We start from the raw sequence: 24063 nt of genomic DNA, 5'->3' as shown, positions 1-24063 counted from the left end.
TCTGCCCCCAGGAGTTTTACCAAATGTATGGTCAGAGTTGACAGCATACTTCAGGAAGAAGGGAATTCATGTCTTCCTCTATCTGGATGCCTTGCTACTCAGGCGCGGGTCCAAGGGAAGAAGTCTTTTCTCACATACATATCACACTGCACTTACACAACTGTCTAGGCCTCATTCTAAACACAGGAAGGTCAACACTGGTCCCAACACAGAACTATATCACTGGTAAGTTACCTTTTTTGGAGGTGGGGATATAAAAACCGTAATAGTTAATTGATTTTAAAATATTGGCATTTACAGAATGTGTCCATTTCAGAAAATTCCCCTTCCATTCTTCACATAACTGTGACCACTGCTTATTATACTAATCATAATAGTCTCACTGATACCTCTGTGCTCTCTCCTGTCTGTTCATTGGATCCACTTGTTGTCTCTTGTAGTAAAGTTAAGCTCTGATCTGGTAATGGACTGTGCGTTGGCAGACTGCTCTGCTCCTGTGAAGCCCCATTCACTTTGGTTGGGGAGTCATAGAATCATAGAAAAGTAGAGTGGAAGGGACTTCAGGAAGTCATCTAGCCCCCTGCACTGTTGCAGGACAAAGTAAACCAGCACCATCCCTGAGAGGTGTCTGTCCAACATATTCTTAAAAAACCTCCAGTGGTGGAGATTCCATGTTCTTAAAAAAAAAACCTCCCTTGGAAGTCTATTCCAGGGTTTAACTATGCTTATAGTTAGAAAGTTGTTCCTAATATGTAACCTTCATTTCCATGGCTGCAGATTAAGCCCATTATTTCTTAACCTACCTTCAGTGAATGTGGGAAAACAATTTTTCACAGTCCTCTTTATAACTGCACTTAATGTATTTGGAGGCTATCTGTCTCCTCCTGCCCTTCTTTTCTCAGACTAAACATGACCAGTTTTTTTTAACCTTTCGTAGGTCAGGGTTTTCTAAATCTTTTATCATTTTTGTTGCTCTCCTTTGGCCTCTTTCCAATTTGTCCACATCTTTCCCAAAATGTGGCAGCTAAAATTGGACACAGTATTCCAACTGAGGCCTCACCACTGCCAAGTAGAGTGGGACAGTTACCTCCCATGTCTTACAGCATTCCTGTTCACACAACCCAGAATGACACTAGCCTTTTTTGCAGCTGCATCATGTTGCTGGCTCGTATTCAATTTGATAGCCACTAAAACACACAGCAGTACTACCACCTGCACCGTCATTTCCCATTTTGCGGTTGTGCATTTCATTTTTCCTTCCTCAGTGAAGTACTTTGCACTTGTCTTTATTGAATTTCATCTTGCTGAATTAAGACCAATTCTCCAATTTGTCAAGATGATTTTGAATTCTGATCATGTCCTCCAAAGTGCTCGTACCAGCTCCCAGCATGGTGTCATCTGCAAATTTTATAAGTACTCTGTCCACTCAGTTATCCAAGTCATTAATGAAGATACTGAACAGCACAGGACCTAGGACTGACCCCTGTGGGACTTCATTAGGTATTCCCACCCAGTTTGACAGCAAACCATTTAAAACTACTCTTTGAAAGAAAGTACTCAATCAGTTGTGATCCCACCTTATAGTAATTTCATCTAGACCACATTTCCCTAGTTTATTTATGAGAATGTCATGTGTGACTGTGTGAAAAGACTTCCTAAAATGAAGACATATCAAGTCTATTAATTCCCCACTAGGCTGTAACCTTGTCAAAGAAGGATATTAGGTTGGTTTGGCATGATTTGTTTTTGACAAATCCACGCTGGCTCTTCCTTCTTAACGTGTTATCCTCCAGATGCTTACAAATGGATTGCTTAATAAATTGTTCCAGCATCTTTCCAGGTAGTTAAGTTAGGCTGACTGGTCTATAATTCCCCAGGTCCTCTTTATTGTCCTTTTTAAAGAAAGGTACTGTGTTTGCCCTTTTCCATTCTTCTGGGACCTCACCTGTTCTCCAAGAGTTCTCAAAGATCATTGCTAAGCCCTGGTCTACACTAGGACTTTAGGTCGAATTTAGCAGCGTTAAATCGATTTAAACCTGCACCCGTCCACACAGTGAAGCCCTTTATTTCGACTTAAAGGGCTCTTTAAATCGATTTCCTTACTCCACCCCGACAAGTGGATTAGCGCTTAAATCGACGTTCCCAGCTCGAATTTGGGGTACTGTGGACACAATTCGATGGTATTGGCCTCCGGGAGCTATCCCAGAGTGCTCCATTGTGACCGCTCTGGACAGCACTCTCAACTCAGATGCACTGGCCAGGTAGACAGGAAAAGAACCGCGAACTTTTGAATCTCATTTCCTGTTTGGCCAGCGTGGCAAGCTGCAGGTGACCATGCAGAGCTCATCAGCACAGGTGACCATGATGGAGTCCCAGAATCGCAAAAGAGCTCCAGCATGGACCGAACGGGAGGTACGGGATCTGATCGCTGTTTGGGGAGAGGAATCCATGCTATCAGAACTCCGTTCCAGTTTTCGAAATGCCAAAACCTTTGTGAAAATCTCCCAGGGCATGAAGGACAGAGGCCATAACAGGGACCCGAAGCAGTGCCGCGTGAAACTGAAGGAGCTGAGGCAAGCCTACCAGAAAACCAGAGAGGCGAACAGCCGCTCTGGGTCAGAGCCCCAAACATGCCGCTTCTATGATGAGCTGCATGCCATTTTAGGGGGTTCAGCCACCACTACCCCAGCCGTGTTGTTTGACTCCTTCAATGGAGATGGAGGCAATACGGAAGCAGGTTTTGGGGACGAAGAAGATGAGGAGGAGGAGGAGGTTGTAGATAGCTCACAGCAAGCAAGCGGAGAAACCGGTTTTCCCGACAGCCAGGAACTGTTTCTCACCCTAGACCTGGAGCCAGTACCCCCCGAACCCACCCAAGGCTGCCTCCTGGACCCAGCAGGCGGAGAAGGGACCTCTGGTGAGTGTACCTTTTAAAATGCTATACATGGTTTAAAAGCAAGCATGTGAAAGGATTACTTTGCCCTGGCATTTGCGGTTCTCCTAGATGTAGTCCTAAAGCCTTTGCAAAAGGTTTCTGGGGAGGGCAGCCTTATTTCGTCCTTCATGGTAGGACACTTTTATCACTCCAGGCCAGTAACACATACTCGGGAATCACTGTAGAACAAAGCATTGCAGTGTATGTTTGCTGGCATTCAACCAAAATCCGTTCTTTCTCTCTCTGTGTTATCCTCAGGAGAGTGAGATATAATTCATGGTCACCTGGTTGAAATAGGGTGCTTTTCTTCAGGGACACTCAGTATAGCCCATTCCTGCTGGGCTGTTTGCCTGTGGCTGAACAGAAATGTTCCCCGCTGTTAGCCACAGGGAGGGGGGAAGGTTGAGGGGGTAGTCACGCGGTGGGAGGAGGCAAAAGGCGACCTTGTAACGAAAGCACATGTGCTATGTATGTAATGTTAACAGCAAGGTTTACCCTGAAAGAGTGTAGCGACTGTTTTATAAAATGTGTCTTTTTAAATACCGCTGTCCCTTTTTTTTTCTCCACCAGCTGCATGTGTTTCAATGATCACAGGATCTTCTCCTTCCCAGAGGCTAGTGAAGCTTAGAAAGAAAAAAAAACACACTCGCGATTAAATGTTCTCCGAGCTCATGCTGTCCTCCCACACTGACAGAGCACAGACGAATGCGTGGAGGCAAATAATGTCAGAGTGCAGGAAAGCACAAAATGACCGGGAGGAGAGGTGGAGGGCTGAAGAGAGTAAGTGGCGGGCTGAAGACAGGGCTGAAGCTCAAATGTGGCGGCAGCGTGATGAGAGGAGGCAGGATTCAATGCTGAGGCTGCTGCAGGACCAAACCAGAATGCTCCAGTGTATGGTTGAGCTGCAGCAAAGGCAGCTGGAGCACAGACTGCCACTGCTGCCCCTCTGTAACCAACCGCCCTCCTCCCCAAGTTCCATAGCCTCCACACCCAGACGCCCAAGAACGCGGTGGGGGGGCCTCCGGCCAACCAGCGACTCCACAACAGAGGATTGCCCCAAAAAAAGAAGGCTGTCATTCAATAAATTTTAAAGGTGTAAACTTTTAAAGTGCTGTGCTTAAAGTGCTGTGTGGCATTTTCCTTCCCTCCTCCACCACCCCTCCTGGGATACCTTGGTAGTCATCCCCCTATTTGTGTGATGAATGAATAACGAATGCATGACTGTGAAGCAGCAATGACTTTATTGCCTCTGCAAGCGGTGATTAAAGGGAGGAGGGGAGGGTGGTTAGCTTACAGGGAAGTAGAGTGAACCAAGGGGCGGGGGGTTTCATCAAGGAGAAACAAACAGAACTTTCACACTGTAGCCTGGCCAGTCATGAAACTGGTTTTCAAAGCTTCTCTGATGCGTACCGCGCCCTCCTGAGCTCTTCTAACCGCCCTGGTGTCTGGCTGCGCGTAACCAGCAGCCAGGCGATTTGCCTCAATCTCCCACCCCGCCATAAACGTCTCCCCCTTACTCTCACAGATATTGTGGAGCACACAGCAAGCAGTAATAACAGTGGGAATATTGGTTTCGCTGAGGTCTAAGCGAGTCAGTAAACTGCGCCAGCGCGCCTTTAAACGTCCAAATGCACATTCTACCACCATTCTGCACTTGCTCAGCCTGTAGTTGAACAGCTCCTGACTACTGTCCAGGCTGCCTGTGTACGGCTTCATGAGCCATGGCATTAAGGGGTAGGCTGGGTCCCCAAGGATCCATATAGGCATTTCAACATCCCCAACAGTTATTTTCTGGTCTGGGAAGAAAGTCCCTTCCTGCAGCTTTTGAAACAGACCAGAGTTCCTGAAGATGCGAGCGTCATGCACCTTTCCCGGCCATCCCACGTTGATGTTGGTGAAATGTCCCTTGTGATCCACCAGAGCTTGCAGCACTATCGAAAAGTACCCCTTGCGGTTTATGTACTCAGCGGCTTGGTGCTCTGGTGCCAAGATAGGGATATGGGTTCCGTCTATATCCCCACCACAGTTAGGGAATCCCATTGCAGCAAAGCCATCCACTATGACCTGCGCATTTCCCAGGGTCACTACCCTTGATATCAGCAGATCTTTGATTGCGTGAGCTACTTGCATCACAGCAGCCCCCACAGTAGATTTGCCCACTCAAAATTGATTCCCAACTGACCGGTAGCTGTCTGGCGTTGCAAGCTTCCACAGGGCTATCGCCACTCGCTTCTCAACTGTGAGGGCTGCTCTCATCCTGGTATTCATGCACTTCAGGGCAGGGGAAAGCAAGTCACAAAGTTCCATGAAAGTGCCCTTACGCATGCGAAAGTTTCGCAGCCACTGGGAATCGTCCCAGACCTGCAACACTATGCGGTCCCACCAGTCTGTGCTTGTTTCCCGAGCCCAGAATCGGCGTTCCACAGCATGAACCTGCCCCATTAGCACCATGATGCATGCATTGGCAGGGCCCATGCTTTCAGAGAAATCTGTGTCCATGTCCTGATCACTCACGGGACCGCGCTGACGTCGCCTCCTCGCCCGGTATCGCGTTGCCATGTTCTGGTGCTGCATATACTGCTGGATAATGCGTGTGGTGGTTGATGTGCTCCTAATTGCCAAAATGAGCTCAGCGGCCTCCATGCTTGCCTTGGTATGGCGTCCGCACAGAAAGAAGGCGCGGAACGATTGTCTGCCGTTGCTCTGACGGAGGGAGGGGCGACTGACGACACGGCTTACAGGGTTGGCTTCAGGGAGCTAAAATCAACAAAGGGTGTGCCTGTACATCAAGGAGTATTTCAGGCAGGACTGCACGGAGGGTTCCAATAAGAAATGGTGCACCAAAGTTATCGTTGTTATTGGAACAAGGAGGTTAGCCTGGCCTCTGATTGATACATGGCTAGATTAACCTCGCTGCGCCTTCTCTGTGACTGACTGCAGTGTGATCTAGACAGGGGAGGAGGAAAATGAGTCCAAAACAAATCTGGTCTATTTCTTGTTCTGACCCACTCCATCGATCCTTTACATCTTTGGCTGGCAGCAGACAAAAAAGGCGCGAAATGATTGTCTGCCCTTGCTTTCACGGGGGGAGGGAGGGTGGGAACGGGGTCCTGACGATATGTACCCAGAACCACCCGCGACAATGTTTTAGCCCCATCAGGCATTGGGATATCAACCCAGAATTCCAATGGGCAGCGGAGACTGCGGGAACTGTGGGATAGCTACCCACAGTGCAACGCTCCAGAAGTCGACGCTTGCCTCGGTACTGTGGAAGCACTCCGCCGAGTTAATGCACTTAATGCACTTAGAGCATTTTCTGTGGGGACACACACACTCGAATATATAAAACCGATTTAAAAAAAAACGACTTCTATAAATTCGACCTAATTTCGTAGTGTAGACATACCCTAAGAGTTCTGAGATTGCTTCAGCTAGTTCTTTAAGTACCGTAGGATAAATTTCATTGAGCCCTGCCAACTTGAATACATCTAATTTATCTAAATATTCTTTAAACTGTTATTTTCCTATTTTGTCTTGCATTCCTTCTCCCTTGTTGTTAATATTAATTGTGTTAAGTATCTGGTTGCCATTAACTTTTTTAGTGAAGACTGAAGCAAAATAGACCTTTAAACACCTCAGCTTTCTTGATGTCATAAGTTATTAACTCTTCTCAGAGGTGAAAGTGGGCCGGGACAGTGTACTGGTAAGAAGTGGCTGCCGGTACTGGCCCATACACAGCCCACGTTAAAGCACTGCCACGGCAGCACTTTAACGTTGCTACCCCTTTTGCCCCCCCCCCCCCAGGGCTGCCAACAGTGGGGGCAAAAGGGTCAGTTGCCCTGGGGCCTGGCAATTTAAAAGGACCCTGGGCTCCCAGCCGTTGCTACCATGGCAGCAGCCAGAGCCCTGGATGGTGTGGTCCGGGCAGTGTGGAAGGGCTGGCTGGGGGAGGCTGACCCCTCCAGCCCCACCCCTTCAGACTGAGGCCAGGCCTCCACACTGGTAAGTATTTTATCTTACTTTCACCCCAGCTTTCCTTCATTAAGTAGAGGACCTAAGTTTTCCTTTGTCTTTCTCTTGTTCCTAATATATTTAAATAACTTTTTCTTATTGCCTTTTATGTCCCTTGCTAGGTGTAACTAATTTTGTGTCTTAGCCTTTCTTATTTTGTTCCTTAGTTTGTTATTTTGTTCCTTAGTTTGTTGTTGAATGCAGCAGTCTGCCTGCATGGAATCCATTCGAGGATTTGGAACCTTAAACTGCAAGCTCTTTGGGTCAGGGTTGGTGCAATGCCAAGTACAATGGAACCCTGATTTTGACAAAACAAATAGCTTAAACTTAATTTCACCAGTGTCTTTTATTACAACTAATGTCACTGAAACTACATGATGCATGCTCATAAATAAAGAACACTGAGTGCCATAAGTTTTGTTGCACTAGGGTGTGAACATCTGGATAAATATTAGTTTGGTCAGCCACTATTGAAATGTTTATGTGTATGTTTATCTTAGTCATTTTAGTCATTTTTTTATGCAGGAATTAACCCAAAATGAGTGAAAGCTTTTCTGAGAATTCATATTAGGGTCTTTGTGCCATAACACAGGAATTGAAACATAATATATAGTTGCATTCCATTTCAGCTTATTGACTGGAATTAAATTGTTTTAAAGTTACAGTAATTAAAAATAAACAGATTAGCAGTTTAATAAGTAAGCATTTTTATGTCTTCCATGTGTTCATAATACTGCTGAAGTGAGTTGCATAAATAATTGTGTTAATGGAATTAGGAGGAAAGCAAATTTTTTTTCTATTGCATTGTTCAAATATATTTCTTTTAAAAACCACAAAATAGCTTGAAGTTCTGGGAAAAAATAATTAAAATATCTTTTCTCTGCAGATTAATTCCGTGCTGTTGTCTGGAAATTGAGCCAGAGATTAATTTTGGCACAGTGATTGCAAACAGTAAAGTAATTAGTAAAGAGATTAGTATTACTAACCATGGATCATCTCCAGGTAAATGTCACTATTCAGTAAATTACCAAAAGGTTTTATTTTTCTTCAAAAAAATGTAGTTTTTGTTCAAGTTAACACATCAGCAATAAAGGAATTTAGGATCTTATACAGGAGAAAATAAGGCTTTGATTTGAACAGGACTGTGAGTGCACAATTGCTGGTTTTGTAAAAGTCCCCCCAGTGTCTTAAGCTCAGTTGTGAGGTGTTGTGGAACTGCTCAGAGAAGGAGAGCTCATGTAAAACTTCTGGCAGCTGTAAGACTTCTGAGTATCCAAAAATGCATTTGTAGTAGTGCTCTATTCTTGAATCTAGGCTGAAGCCTGGTCTATTTTATACAGTTAGGTTGATGTAAGGCAGCTTACATCGACCTAATTATGTCAGTGTAGTCACTACAGCCTTGTCCCACCGATGCATGTGCCCTACCGCACTGACATAATAACTCCACCTCCATGAGAGGTGTAGGGTTTATGTCATTGTAGTTAGGGCAACACACTGTCTGCGAGGACACTGTGTTACTTACAGGTTTCAGAGTAGCAGCCCTGTTAGTTTGTATCTGCAAAAAGAAAAGGAGTACTTGTGGCACCTTAGAGACTAACAAATGTATTTGAGCCGTAGCTCACGAAACCTTATGCTACAGCTCACGTACATTTGTTAGTCTCTAAGGTGCCACAAGTACTCCTTTTCTTTTTGTGTTACTTACATTTGCTGTTGGCTGTCTTGTCAATTTCATGGAGCTGCAAAATTGACAAGAAAGCCCCAATTCCCCTGCTGGGTCTCTGCTCCATGCTGGGCTGCCCCCTGGGCTCCCCACTCCCCGCTGGAAGCCTGGCTGCACCAAGGCTCCCATCTCCTGGCTGGGAGGCTGGCTGCCCGCACAGGCTCTCGGCTCCATGCTTCCTGCTGGGAGCACGGCAGCTGATCAGAATCCGGGCATGGTAAGAAGTCTCAGATGGCTGCCTGCCGGCTGGGAGCAGGGAGGCAAGTAGCCTGGGGGCAGTTGGGCTCCCTGCGGGGATCTGTGCAGAGCTGAGAGTCGTGGCTCTCAACCCTCCACACTGCCCCTCTTCAGTCAGTGGAAGCACTACTGGTGAGGATGTGCACCACTGTGCATTAGAAATCACTAGATGTCTTCTTCTTTCCTTAGGCAGAATAGCTCACATATAATTGCTTTTATTACCTTTACTGAAGTCTGCGATCCCAATATCTTCCCACTGGCAAGACATATTGCTCTAAAACTTGGTAGGAATTGCAGTGGCAAATCCATCAGGATGAGGGACGGGCCAAGCCTGTTACCACAGAATAAGTAGTGCAACTGTCTGTTCCAACTAGAGAGCTTTCACCTGGTCAGCATAGCTTTTGAGATCACACAAATTGGTGTTTCTAAGCAGGTGTCTCAAGTCCCTCAGCTTCTTGGAAGGAACCTTCTTAAGTGTATATACCCTTCAGGAGAAAATTCTGATGATGTGGTATGAAAAGGCTCATTTGGAATCTTTTAAGCAATCCCATATAAATAGGCTTGGCAGAATTGAATTTTTATTTATTTATTTTTTTATAATTTGGACACATAATATAGATATTTATTTTTAAGCTTTTTTTTTTCCCCAATTTTTATCCGTTTAAATTTTCACAGTTAAGGAAAAGTGCCTGGGGCTAAGTCTCGGGGTGTGTGTCAGATAAATATTTAATGACAGTAGTAGTTGAGATTCAAAAAGTTAAAGCTTTATAACTGTCAAAACAAATTTGTCAACATCACGTTAAAATATACAAAATATATGTCCTTATATCAAACTCTAATATGCAACATTTTTCTTACTTTGACTATCTGTACATTTTTATTATTATTGATGGAAATATTTTTTGTTAGTTTTTGTGTGCACAGTGAGATTGACATACACCAACGTTTACCAATACAAATCTACTCCTTCCAAGCCTACATATAAATTATTTGACGACATTTTTCACTTGTCAGGGTTATGAGCATTTTCTTCCAGAAATCGTTTGGCATCTCTTCTGGGTTTCAGGGAACAAACTTAAAGCATATAATTTTTCTCTGGCCTTTGGTCATGTGCGACTTAATACATTTAGAAATGCTCACTAAAAACTCCCTGCTTTGTATCATATTAAGGTGGCCCTGACTAAGCTGATGGAATCTCCTTTTGAGCCATTTGATACCTGTGAGCTCAAGTTTCTTATGTAGAAGGTCATTTTCTTATGGCAGTGACTTTAGCTCATAAAATTAATAACTTTTAGTCTCCAGGGAACAATCCACTTTTATATTCCCTTTTTTTAAGAATAAGGTGATGATATGAGTACATATACTAAATTCCTTCAAAATTCAACTTTTAGTTAATCATCCTACCATCATTTTATCCCATGCATGTAAGCCCATCGTGGTGAAGCTGTTCTTCGTACCAGTGTCAAAGTTTCTTTGATATGGATTAAAATCCACCTGTTTTACACAAAAATAACAGGGAATATTGTTGCCAAGAGAGCCATATGAGAATGGCTCTTTGATTGGAAGTCTCACTGTTTAAAATCTGGCAGGCCTACAACTCAAGGATCACATCAACAGCCTGTTTGGGATGAGGGAAGCTTGCTGTGGCTGAAAACTTCTGATACATCTACAGGAGATTTGTGAGGCAGCCATGTTCACATAAATGCAAACATCTACTAAGCACTAGTGCTCAGATTTTGTTTGTGTTATAAAAAAATCTCTTTTGCTAAAAGGTATCAAAACTGTTGCATACTTCAGCAATTTTAGAATTTTTTGTCTTAACTTTTTATTCCAGATGTTGGTTAGTATGTGTGTATTATCTATATAAAGTATACAAGGAAAGGTATTAACAAAAAGAACAAAAATAGTTGTATATACTGTTTGCTTTGTGAAAAGTTTCAGTTATAATCTTCTGTTTTCCCTAGAATCTAATGCTCAACTCTATGGGGAGAAAAGTGAGTGGTGACCCATGGAACAGTATAAATTTTCTATTATACAAAGCAATTTGTTATATAACAAAAATGCTTGTGACAGGCATCTTCAACTTGTTCTAAGTGTCTACTGAAGTTTGTATTTGGTTCTGTGTTTTTGTAGAGATGTCTCTGCAGCAGTTCAGTCTTCTAAAGTGGGAAATCTACCACTGCTGTAAATTGCTTATCTGTTTTACATATCATTTTTTTTGGCTGAGGTAACTTCCACTTAGGGGTAAATAGCCTTTCCGTTATACTTCTCACTACAACTTTGACAAATGCTCTTTAGGGGAAGAAATATTGATGTTAGTGTCTTCCTTTCCTGTTAGCATCATTACTAAGTAGAATGTTTAGTGCTAGCAGCTGTTCACTGGACACTTTGAGTGTACACAGATTTCATATATATATATATTTTTCTCCTACGAGGTTGGAACTTGATGTGTAATGTCTGATTTTTTTGAAATCCGCCATTACTAATAAATGATCATTTATCTCCTAGAACAGAAATAGTTGTGTGAGAAGTACTGATCCTTTACCTGTTTTAAGCATATGTATAATTCACCTGGAGTGAAGTTGATCCTGGTGCAGAAGAGCCATATATAGCTTTCTTCACCATTTAAGCCCTGTGATGCAGGATGGGCTGCTGATGCAGGATTGGGCATATGGAGGTGGCTTTGTATAGGCTGGTGCAAAGGATAGTATCGAGGGCAGACAAGTGATGGACCGCTGAATCTATGATTATGTGGGCCCAGTGGACCTAATACTCCCTGCAAGTAATGTTGAGGGGCAGTATCCAGACACATGAGTAATGTCAGCAGGGGAGGGGCTACATCCTGGCCTCTGGCTGAGGGAGTAGGTTACATGTGTCCTGACTCCATGTTGTTAATCAACATAAAACTTGAGTACTCAAGCTTTATTTTGATTCTGCATCTTATTAAAAATCATAGAATCGCAGGACTGGAAGGGATCTCGAGAGGTCATCCTGTCGAGTCCCCTGCACTCATGGCAGGAATATGTATTATCTAGACCATTTGACGTGGAAACTCCTGTGGTAATTATGGAACATGGCTTTATATAACAGCAGTTTTAATAGTTTATTGATACCTCTTGGTTGTCAGCAGATAATATGCTGCCACATGTGGAATACATCCACTTATCGATTCTCTTGTTCACATAGTTTGTTAATTTTTAAAAAATGTATCCTATGCTTGTGCTTAGATTTTTCTCATTTGTGGTATACTACACTGCATACATACGCAGTTGTCAATTGCACAGAAGGAGACAATAGACTTCTCCTTGGTTAAGCTCTTAAACATTTGGCTACTACTGCTATATAAAGCTATGTCTCAAATTTGCCTGACATACAAAGTGTTACTAGCAACTGTTTTATGATAGGTTTCAGAGTAGCAGCCATGTTAGTCTGTATTCGCAAAAAGAAAAGGAGGACTTGTGGCACCTTAGAGACTAACATATTTATTTGAGCATAAGCTTTCGTGAGCGACCACATTCATGCATCCGATGAAATGAGCTGTAGCTCACGAAAGCTTATCCTCAAATAAATTGGTTAGTCTCTAAGGTGCCACAAGTACTCCTTTTGTTTTATGATACAATCAGTTGGGTTCTGAATGTCATTACATTGTCTATTACAACAATAACTTTGCACAATGGCATTGTATGTGGGCATCTGATATTTGAGGAAAGCCAGAAAAATGTTAGATTAGGATTTTTTTTGCAATATATGTGTTACAATACCATAATTTTATTTTTATAAGTTACTTTATTTTATGTACTATTTATGAAACTTTACTATGTTTTTAGTTTATTCTATGTGTTGAATGCTAGATAATCTTCCATTTAAATGTTATATGTAACATACAGTACTATATTTGTCTTAGGTGCATTTAAAATAAACTACAACGGAAGTGTCCCTGTTAACATAGTACCTTCCAGTGGAATGGTGGAACCCAAAACATTACAGTTGGTTAAAGTGGATATCTGTACAGATATACCGAGAGTCATTAGGGAAATGGCAAAGTAAGTGCAGAATGTGACTGCATAGTCTGCTTGTTTTGGATGATTTTTTTAATGTCCTGTCTTATTTCTAAACTCTCTTCAGTTCAGCTATATTTATCCAAATGCTGAATAACTGGAACCACAATGTGACAAGAAGTTAAGTTCCCAGGCATCTGTTGCTGCCCCCAGTTGTCCAGAGCTTTGCTTCATTAAATAGTTTTGCTGATGATATTAGCTCCATAGAGCAATGTGTGCCTGGCAACACTAAAACAGTATTGACAGGCAGTGGATGCATGTCTCTTGAGCTCAACATTCTTCTGACCAAGGGTGTACATACTCTTGCACTGTTGGTTCCTGGCTCTCTACCAGTTGATGTGATTTGGGGAACTTTATCCTTTCTCTTTTGGAGGAATAGTTACAGAGGGTGTATTTTAAAAAAAACCTTTACAGATTTGAGAGCCATTACAGGTTCCACTGGTATTCCCACTTCAAGTACACTGAGTCTCTCTCGGATCAGTAGAATCTTTCAAAATACAAATATTTTTAAATGCAACCATAATAGCTCTTTCCTTTGTAAAGAGTTTTAAAAAGTTATTTAAAGTCAGGACTTGATTAGTACAAAGAAAGTTAGTTTAGCAAAAAAATCTTGTTTTTCTTGTTTCTGACTTCAAGTTGTGGGTCTTTTTACCAGGGTGGACCTGAGGCAAATAGTGCTGCACTTATTCAGACAAATGTTATTGTTAATAGGCATGACACTTCTCCAGTGCTTTGAAGGGTTGTACAACACGCAAAAAACCTTTTCTCTTCAAGAACTTGAAGGACAGCAGCAATTAATTATAAATTCTTCTGTTAGTTCAAGAATCCAGGAAAAGCTCTCCTGAGGAGGCAGTTTTCTGGCCCAAGTAAATCAGGTTGTCACATTCCTTGGCATTGAAGCCAGGATCATCTGACAAGTCCTATCCTGCTAAAGAACATCACAAGCAGAGGACTCCTAGAGATGATCCATCTAAGATAGTTCAATTATTGAAGGGTTTAAAATCTTCAGATCCAGCAACAGGGGAGTCTGGCCTTTCTAGTTACAGGGGGATTGAGAGATTTTTGGATTGAGCTAGGTTTTTATATGCTCAGTGAGTAGAATGTAAGGCTCCAAGGGTATGGTTGCCACTCACCTCCTAACTGCTGGTACTGCTCAAAAACCCCCCAATGCCCCATGTGTGATTCTTCCACCATGACTCTGCAGTGACAACACACTCAGAGAACACAACTTATAATGGGTACATAATCTCTTCATACTGTAGAATGTGTTTATTTTTGTGCCACTATGGTTAGTTTTCAGAGTAACAGCCATGTTAGTCTGTATTCGCAAAAAGAAAAGGAGTACTTGTGGCACCTTAGAGACTAACCAATTTATTAGAGCATAAGCTTTCGTGAGCTACAGCTCACTTCATCAGATGCATATCGTGGAAACTGCAGCAGACTTTATATATACACAGAGAATATGAACCAATACCTCCTCCCACCCCACTGTCCTGCTGGTAATAGCTTATCTAAAGTGATCATCAGGTGGGCCATGTGCTGGAAATGGCCCACCTGATGATCACTTTAGATAAGCTATTACCAGCAGGACAGTGGGGTGGGAGGAGGTATTGGTTCATATTCTCTGTGTATATATAAAGTCTGCTGCAGTTTCCACGATATGCATCTGATGAAGTGAGCTGTAGCTCACGAAAGCTTATGCTCTAATAAATTGGTTAGTCTCTAAGGTGCCACAAGTACTCCTTTTCTTTTTATGGTTAGTTTGTTTACTATAAGCCTTTGATTTAGTCAACTATATCAGAGAATTTAAAGTAAAGTTCCAATAAAATTCATGGATTATTCTTGTATGAATTTTAGATGTGTACATCTCATTTTTTCTCTGTTACTCTTTCCAACAGAGTGCAATTGCAAGGTTGTGGTGTCACAAACTTAAGGATAGAAGCTCATGTAGTTGAACAAGTTCTTGAATTATTAGGTGTGTCTCATGAAAACACACTAGAATGTATTCATTTTGGATCTGTCTATTTTGGAACTTCAAATACTGAGCAAGTGGTTCTGTACAATAAAAGCCCAGAGACCATCAACTGGGTGGCAGTGCTGGAGGACGATGCTGTTGGGGGAGAGATGGTAAGGAAACAATGTTGAATTTTTAAAAATTTCAGTGCAAAGATGTTTTGATGGCTGCTTTTGATTCTCAATGGTTTTTTAAAATTTACATTCACCCTCTATTAATGTCCCTTACCTCAATCTTCTTTCGGTCAGTTGCTGAAAGATCTGTCCAACAGCAGGTCTATCATTACAGGTTTTCATTGAGAGTAAAATGTTCATACCAGCAAGAAATCAAGTAAACTTTTTTTAAAAAGAGAGTCAGTTCATTTCATATCCCCCGGCTAATGTTTGTGGGTTTTACAGTATAAATTGAGAGCTAGGTGGTAGTGTTATATTTTCCTACTTCTTAAATCTTTTTTGCTTCTGTCTCTTGTTGCTGTGGAATTTTCCACACAAAAAGGGAAAATTGACTGACATAACTATATTTCTTGTTTTGGTGTTGTTTTACAGGGCACACATCTTCAGAAGAGTACTGATGCTGTTTTACAAGAATTGAGCTTCATAAATAGAACCAAAGAACTAGATGTTTCAACTTTGATCTCCTGCATTCCCAACCAAGGAACCTTGCTACCTTATCAGAAAACTGTGGTTACACTGTGCTTTAGTCCAAAGTAAGTACACAGTGCAACCTTAAGAGGCTGACACAATAAAAGATGTAATTAATACATGCAGGCAAATCTATTTGCAGTTGTGTTAGATGTATTAAATTAACCCTTATGTCTCAAATTCTTTCCTCTCAGTGTGCACAGATCAATGCTAGTTTACTGCTGATGGACAGTTTAAAATACATTATAAACCTAATTTTGTATATACAGAGTTAAAAATAAATTAATTAAAATAATACATTTTTGTTTGATAAATAAAGATGTATACATTTTCCCCCAGATTAAATCTACAAATTTCCTTTTAGTTCATCCTCCAAAGTAATCACAGATCAATCCAGGCAAGGAGGTTTGATTTACTGTTCAAAAATAATTTATAAATTCTTCTTGCTGGCTAGAAATTTTGTTGAGAGGCTTTGACAGATGAGTTACATAAGTTATAAGAACATTTCCTCCCCTCTACCCCCCCACAATTTTTCATCCAGGAAATCTCTTGAATTAGGGTAGTTTGTCACCTTCAAGTTGGCAGTTCCTGCTACGTTCCCCATCACAAATGCAGTGCACTACAGCAGTTGATGATCTGGTGTTTTTACACACTTGGTCTGTGCATGCCAGCATGTATGTACATATTCCATAGTAACTTCTCATCCTGACACTAGTGACAAGAATAGAAAAAAATCTACCTAGCTGTAAATAATAATAATAATTCACTAAGATTTACTTCAGGAACCAGAAAGTTGGATAACATTTTTTTTCATGTTTCTGGTCAACAAAAAGGGTATTAAATTCTCCAGAGGAACTGATCCACCCCCCCACTCCCCCGTTGAACATGCAAAAGTGTATGGGAGACTCCTATTGTTTTCAAGTTTGGTAACTTCCCTTAACTTGAATGTCACTAGAATAATGTCAGCTTGGTGGTCTGAAAGAACAGAAACATCACCACCAGGTTTATATAGGGCAGCTACAGGGACTCTTTGTATACTTGTGTACGTATGTCATTAGAGTTGATGTGGCTATACCCTCTGCAGCTTTTGGGACATGGGAGCTGCAGACTACTATATCTGAGTAGTCCCGTTGGTTTCAGTACTGTGTTCAATTTTAAAGTCTCATTTGTCTGAGCTGTAACAGGAGAATTGTAGAAATAAAATGAACTGATGAAAAATTACCATTGATTAATAAGTGTATGTATGTATGTATGTATGGTATTTAAAGATAGTGAATTTTACAGGCAATTTAAAAGAGACATTGGACTTACTGAATTTCCACCAAGACAAGATTATGCACTGTTTTTGAGGTTTGAGGCCGTAGGAAGTAAAGATGGCTTTCTGCAAGCTCTGAATGGTGACAACATACCAATCAAAGGTATGTTATTAGAAATATATAGCTTACGTATGGAAGACTTTGAAGTTTTTAAATTTTTCCACGTCTTCGGATTAGTAATTTTAAAAGGGACTTGTATATGTGTTGTAGGGACCTGCACATGTACATTAAGAGAACTGGTGCTGAATGCCTCAAATAATGAGGAAAAGGGCAGCATTGAATTTCAGACTCTAATTTGGGGGTAGAGGGGAAGGGGAAAATAAATTTAGAATCATTTATGTTACAAATGCACCTTTTGGTTGCAAGCATTTAGTATTTAATTGTAGGTTTAACTAATTTTTAAAAAATAGATTTGTAAATCACTGAAGGTTTATGGTTAGGTCAAAATGATTGTGTTTTTCCAATTTTAATAAACGAAGAGGGTTTTAAATGATGTGTTAGCCTATATAAATAAGCACGTACATCTTGCATTAATTGTGGCCAATTATATTAAAATTCTGAAACACAGTATTAGAAAAGAAGCCATGTTACTTCATAATTTTTCATACTCTGTGGCTGTAAGAGTCTAAAACTGTTTCATGTCTTTTTAATTCAATATCGTATTTTATACTTGTTTCTTACTCTCTTGTGCAGAGACTCATCCTCATCATGTGGAGTTAGCTTTGACAGGTTCAGGGCTTCCTGTCATGTTAACTTTCAGTCCAGGACCAGTTGTTAATTTTATGGACTGTTTCATGGGTGAACACACAGAGATTATGTGCACTCTCAAAAATGAATCTGAGTCACTTCCAGTAACATACAGCTTCCACAAGATAGCGCATTTTAATATTTGTCCTGAAAAAGGGAAAGTAAAAGAAAAATGTACAAAGGTAATGTAAATGCTCATCTTTTCCCAGTAAATAGATACTTGGTTGGAAAGATGAGGACAACATTATCGTCTACAATTGTTCATGTTAGAACTGTAAATTGTTTTGTTTGCATATTTTCAGTGGTGAATACTAGATTCACTTAAGAAGAGGTTCCACATTTCCTTTTACATGAGCCAAGCTCATAATTTATTGTCAATATAGAACCATACAGTGGACTCTGTTACTCTATCAAGCACCAAATACTATCAATTTTCAAATGGGGAGGGAAGAGAAAGTACATTTTGTAGTGATTATGGCCTTGATTCTGCAAAGACATAGATACTTAAGTAAAATTACTCATGTACCTAAATATTTGCAGGATAAGGCCTTAGGTTTAATTGTTCCATTAAATCACATATTTTAGCTACTTTTCCTTTTATGTAGCATAAAGATATTTAAAGTTAGAACAAATATATAAGTATAACTTTTATGAACAGATAAATTCAGGGCACCGGGGAAGATGTGCAACTATATTATTCTACAGAATTGAGCTTATAAAATTCTGTTAATGCCTAGCAGTTCTATACATCTTAATTTGCTCAATTACATATAATAATTAGTATTATGAAAAATCAAGTAGTACCCTTAAAATAAATTTGAATCAGTATGATATAACTAATATTTAATAAAGAAGTCTACAAAATATCTCTCTGTTAGCTTTATTTTTAATAAAATGTTTCATAGCAATGTTCATTTTTTTAGGATGTGATGTTTTCATTTGTTCCACGTCAAGCAGGAACGTTTAAAGTGAAGCAAGTTGTAGAGATTTTTGGTTCAGTGGCAGAGGAAGATAACTTACAGTCTTTGAAGATCAAACCCTTCCATCAAATACATTTAAGTTTTACTGGTGTATGCAAACCTAAAACCAAGAAAATTATGTTTAAAATCAACCCTGGTATGTTACTAAACAAAAAATTCTGAGTGTTTTCATTTTTAGAAATATACTTCTTAACTGGTCTTAGAAATGGAGTCAGTTCATATTTTAGCCATTGTTTTAAAAAACATTTTTCTTTGAAAGCTTAAAGAATACTCACTTTATTAAAATATATCCATGGTAGTGTTTTTCTAATTTTTACATGATTAGATAAATCAGGGTTTAACTTTGTGCTGCTTTGTATGATCCTGAGGATTTGCAGTCTTATGTTTTACATTAAGAATTATTGTACTTTACTTTTGTATTTAACTGTCTTGAACAATCCTGGTAATTTATTTTTCATTGTAATGTATCTGTTAATACCCTGCACCTGAGGCTTGAGAAAATATTTAGGAGCCTAACTCCCACTGATTTAGGTGCCTTAAAAACCTTTGAGGATCTGGACCAAAGTCCCCGTTTTACCAGAATAAATACATGGAGATGGTCATTTACTAGAAGGAACACTGTCAGGTTTGAAAGTTTAATATTTATATATAAAATACACTTATCTGTGGTGAACTGATAATACCTTGGATTATTGAAAATGAAAAATTAAAAAATTTAATAGGGTTTATCATTTATACTGTCTTGTTCACTCTTTGCATTTCACTCACATCAAACATAATCATTGTCATTTTCTGGTGGTTGTGCACTTGCACAGTGCTGCTGTGTTTGGATTCCAAACAGTGACATGGACCATGTAGAATAAGTTAGGAGGGACAATATATACCACAGGTGTTAATGTTTTTTGAGGCTACTATAACCCCATGATTTCACCATCACACCTGGCTCTTTGATCTTTTCCCATATCACTGTCCTCCAGCTACCACAGTCCTATGAATCTATGATATCCATAGCATAAATGATATTCCAGAGCATAAAGCAACTCCCTCATATTCCCAGTTAGGTTATTTGTCCTTGTTTCTGATATCTTACAAGAGATCCTATGCAACAGTGTTGATTTGGCCAAGACTTTTGGTTTCAGAAACCCAGTTCTTGGCTAGTATCCAAGATGCTGTGACACCTAAATCCTGAAGTTTTGCTACAGGGCTTGTCTTCGGTATGTGGCTGAATCGGTGCCGCTGCCATAGATGCAGCGGCATCAGTTTAGTGGGTTTGGTGAAGACGCGCTCAGTTGATGGGAGAGTGCTCTCCTGTCGACTTCAGTACTCCACCTCAACGAGAGGCAGAAGCTATGTTGACAAGAGCGCATCTCCCGTTGACATAGCGCAGTGTAGACTCAGCTTTAAGTTGATGTAAGTTACATCGATTTAAGTAATGTAATTTACATAACTTGACTTGCGTAACTTAGATTGATTTACAACGTTAGTGTTGACAAAACCACAATGTTGACTTCCAGTTTCTATTCAGAATTTTGAGTTTTGTCTACCAAGTATTCCTCTACTTCACATCTTTTTCTTGGTGTTGCTGCTGGTCTCTGTGTGTGAATGGTCAAGGAGAGGAAGGGAACTGAGTGCTCAGTAGCTGCCTCCTGCCCATTTGAAGAAACAGCTCACTGATGTAAGAGAGGAAGGCAACCTCCCTTCTCCCCAAACCTTCCAAGACATGGTGGGAAGGTGAAGACAGAGAATCAATTGATGGGCGATTAAGAGTTGTATCTCAGGGGTAAAATGAAGTGCTGCCCCCAGGCATGCTGTACTTCGACACATCAGCATGGGGGAAGAGGCTCTGATCCTCCCCTTCAGCCCACAAGGAAGTGCAGGGCAGTCTGGAGATAAGGAGAGGTCATAGGGCAGAGGTAATCAATTAATTATTTTTTGGCAAGGTCCAAAATTTTTGGTCAAGGTACAATCAAGGTCCAGATGCCAGACAAATACAAAAATATTAACAATAATGACGATAAATAAATAAATTTTTTTTGCAGTCTGTTCAAAAGCACCTGGCAGTTTGAATTTGGCCCACAGTCTGCCTATTGACTACCCCAGTCATAGGATCTCATGGGGCCTCTTTTAGTTCAGATAGGCATCAGAACTTTAGATATTTATCTGAAGCCCAAACCTGTTGCAGTTCTCCCATCTCTAACTTTTAGGTATTTTTTTTAAACAATATTTCAATAGGTGGAATAATGTGGAATATTAGTTTTGATTAACTGATAATTAGAATTGGTATTCAAGATATCCAAAACCTCACCCTGATGATCAGTCCCCTGGTGGCAGGCAACCTGATTGCCCTAGATTGTAGTTTTTATATAGGAGAGTCATTGGAGAAGTTTTTCAGATGTTTACAACCGTTTCCAATACATCTCTTCTGAACTCTATAGGCTAATTTTCAAGCACCTCCTATTTAACCTAATGGCTTCTCCCTGTCTCTCCCTTTCCCTTGATGACCATCCACCATTCTAAATGCTGTCTTCTTGCTCCCAACTTACTGACTTCTATGCAGTTTCTGAATGCAGGGTGGATTAGGATATTAATGAGATATGTCTTGGTGGTTCCACAATGTCTCAGAGCAGAGAAGAAGAGGGATGTGTGTGAGATAACTGTAACTCCCACTGTGAGCTGCTTCTTCACCTGGCCAAATGAAGCACTGGCCACAGTGAGAGTATGAAGCTGGTTAGGTAGATGGAAGTGCTGATGGCTTAAAAGGGTCTGTCAGCTGGCCAGAGCCCAGAGTAACTTTTTTTAAGGCATTTTAGGCAGGAGTGGGTTAATGGTTAGATAGGTAAATCCAGCGTGCTTGTGGTTTGGAAGAATTGTTTTGTTCTGTGGGACATTCCAATAATTATTTTAAAGCCAATACACTTTATTGATTATTATGTTCTAAATTTACGTAAATTGAAAGGTGACAGATAATGAAAGAAAACACATGGGCTACAGATGTCTGTTTAAATAGTTATTCATTTTAGACGTGATTTGATGGTTGAAATGTATTTTATGTATGTGTAAAGACATCCATTTCTTTCATGTCCAGGGAACTTGCTTTGCTGCTCCTTTTAGCTCCTGTTTCTTACTACCTTCCCCAACCCTCAGGTTTCTGGTCAGTCATATAGCATAAGGACAGGACTTGTGGAAAAACATTTCCATTTGGTCGCCCAGGAAGTACTGCAATATGAGACTGGGTCAATTTGAAAGTCATCTGACAAGTTAGAATGGGAGGCCGCCTAATAAGAAGCCTACCTTCTCAACAGAGACCTTTCTTTGGGCAGGGGAATCTCCAGTAGGGTGACAAAGTTGGGATGGGGGAAAACATGTTCCTGTCTTCACTCCCTGTTTGTGCCTATGAATGCTGTTAGGAAATGGTTATATTCGGACAAACTATTTTAACTGGATTAATTTTATACATGATAAACTTCTGCATAACCTACATTAATAGAACTTTAAAAAATATTTATCCGTTTTGGATTTAACTGCCTGGCTCTGTTTCTCTAATTTAAAAAATATAGGAAAGCAGACCATGTGTATTAGTAATACATGCATTTCAAACTATATACTAGTAAAATAGAGAGAAACTGGAATATATCAATTGTAGAGTCTGATTCTCTTCTCTTACACTAGCTCAAAATATACTTTGTTGTTTGTATTATGGAAGCACCTAGAGGTCCCATCTGACATCAGAGCTACATTTTGCTTTTTGTTGCTCATACATAGTAAGAGACAATCATACAAGAGTGATAAAACATGAGAAAGAGGAAGTATTAGGAATTAAGTACTATGAGGAATTGATACAAAGAGATTCAGGCCCCAATTCAGCAACACATTTTAAGCACATGTGTAGTTCCACCGATTTTAATGAGGCTATTCAAGTGCTTAAGTTTAAGTGGTTTGCTGAATCAAGGCCTAGATGACTTGCTCAGGATCACGCAAGAAAGTTTGTGCCAGGAGCAGGAATTGAACAGATGTCTGATGAGTCTTTACCACAACACCATCATTTCTTCTTGTGAATGAAGATAATGTAAATACACTACAAATACAAAATACAAAAAAACCTGGTGTTAGAAAAGTCAGAACTCTAATTTTTAGATTGTGATTTCATTGTAATACCTTATGAAATATATATTTTTTCTGAATTGAGATATTCCTTTGTAACTCCCATTTGAAAATGGTAGTTTAATTGCATGTAACTTGTTTTATTTAAATCCTAAGGCATAACACCAATGATTACCAATGCAACTGGACAGTTGGTAGCTGATGAGATTGGGCGATTTATTGATTTTGCACCAGTAGCAATGCTTCAATCAGCTCAAACACAGATGCATATTCATCAGATAAATAGGGACTGTAAGAGTGATGCACTTATAGCCTTTCCTAATGATCGCTCAGCCAGCATTAGGCCCAGTGAACGACATAAAAAATACAGGTAATGTAGTATACAAATACTATAATATTTAAATGAGAAGCTAGGATGTAGTATTAACAGTTTATTACTTATTTCAAAAGTAGATCAAGATCAATCACTTATAATATTTGAGTATATTTTCAGACTGAATATTTTTATATATAGAAGTCTGTTTAGACTGAAGAATGTGTGTACTAGTAAATTTCTTCTGAGTTGCTTCTCAGGGAAAACTGCAGGTGTAACTACTAATTCTTGTACGTTTTATTGTCTTTGCAAAGTCAAGTACTAATAATCACCTGTAACATAATGGGGGTTTGCAATAAATTATTTCTATAACAAAATCAGTAATATTTTTCAAGTCTAATAAAATCCTAAATCATTAATATATATAATGAAGCTACATTTCTCTCTAAATATTTAGGACTATTTTTACAAAAGCTGACCGATATCATTATGTGGATCCAGATTTTGCTTATACTGATTATGAAGAACTGGAAAAGCAAGCACACAAGGAATACTATGCAGATTTTATTCAAAGTTTAAGACAGCGTCGCTTACAAAAAGAAGTTTCTAGGTAAAATTTTATTTCTAAAATGAAGAAATACCTAAGGCATTGACACAATAAATACGTATTCATATTCAAATTAACTTCAGTGGTTCTACTCATGAACTTAAATGTAAGCCCATGCATAAGTGTTTGCAGTGCTGGGGATTTAGTTCTTAATGTATTCAAATTTTTTCCCCTAGTAATTATTTATACGCTTAGGGCTGCTTCACTGGACAAAACTCACGGACAGAGGCATAACAAGAGCCAGTGGCTGAAAGCTGAAGCTAGACAAATCCAGAGTAGAAATAAGGTGCATACTTTTAACAGTCAGGGTAATTTACCATTGGAACAACGGATTCTCTTTTATCTTGAAGTCTTTAAATCCAGATTGGATGGATTTCTAATAG

General features: G+C 40.0%; 2 protein-coding genes across 2 annotated transcripts in view; both read left to right on the top strand.

The window, feature by feature from the left end:
* The window catches only part of CFAP47 (cilia and flagella associated protein 47), a 643435-nt gene that overhangs the window by 19095 nt on the left and 600277 nt on the right, over nt 1-24063 (top strand). The window contains exons 3-11 of the mRNA XM_073358068.2: nt 7833-7948; nt 12808-12946; nt 14860-15088; nt 15521-15681; nt 16901-17034; nt 17626-17861; nt 18603-18795; nt 22917-23130; nt 23531-23683. Coding sequence (XP_073214169.2) covers nt 7833-7948; nt 12808-12946; nt 14860-15088; nt 15521-15681; nt 16901-17034; nt 17626-17861; nt 18603-18795; nt 22917-23130; nt 23531-23683 — 1575 coding nt within the window. The remainder of the gene's footprint in view (nt 1-7832; nt 7949-12807; nt 12947-14859; nt 15089-15520; nt 15682-16900; nt 17035-17625; nt 17862-18602; nt 18796-22916; nt 23131-23530; nt 23684-24063) is intronic.
* LOC144930135 (myb/SANT-like DNA-binding domain-containing protein 7) lies at nt 2269-3995 on the top strand. The gene is made up of 2 exons (XM_078851224.1): nt 2269-2917; nt 3506-3995. Exons 1-2 carry the CDS (start codon nt 2335-2337, stop codon nt 3589-3591), a joined length of 669 nt encoding a protein of 222 aa, XP_078707350.1. The 5' UTR covers nt 2269-2334; the 3' UTR covers nt 3592-3995.

The sequence above is a fragment of the Lepidochelys kempii genome, chromosome 1, assembly GCF_965140285.1.
Source record: "Lepidochelys kempii isolate rLepKem1 chromosome 1, rLepKem1.hap1, whole genome shotgun sequence".
Classification (NCBI taxonomy): Eukaryota; Metazoa; Chordata; order Testudines; family Cheloniidae; genus Lepidochelys; species Lepidochelys kempii.
Note: the sequence above shows the minus strand (reverse complement) of the source record. Positions and strands in the feature narration are given on the sequence as shown.

Coding starts and splice junctions, on each gene's coding strand:
- LOC144930135 (XM_078851224.1), top strand. CDS start 2,335: ATGCAGAGCTCATCAGCACAGGTGACCATGATGGAGTCCCAGAATCGC. Junction 2,918..3,505: donor AGGCGGAGAAGGGACCTCTG/GTGAGTGTACCT, acceptor TTTCTCCACCAG/CTGCATGTGTTTCAATGATC.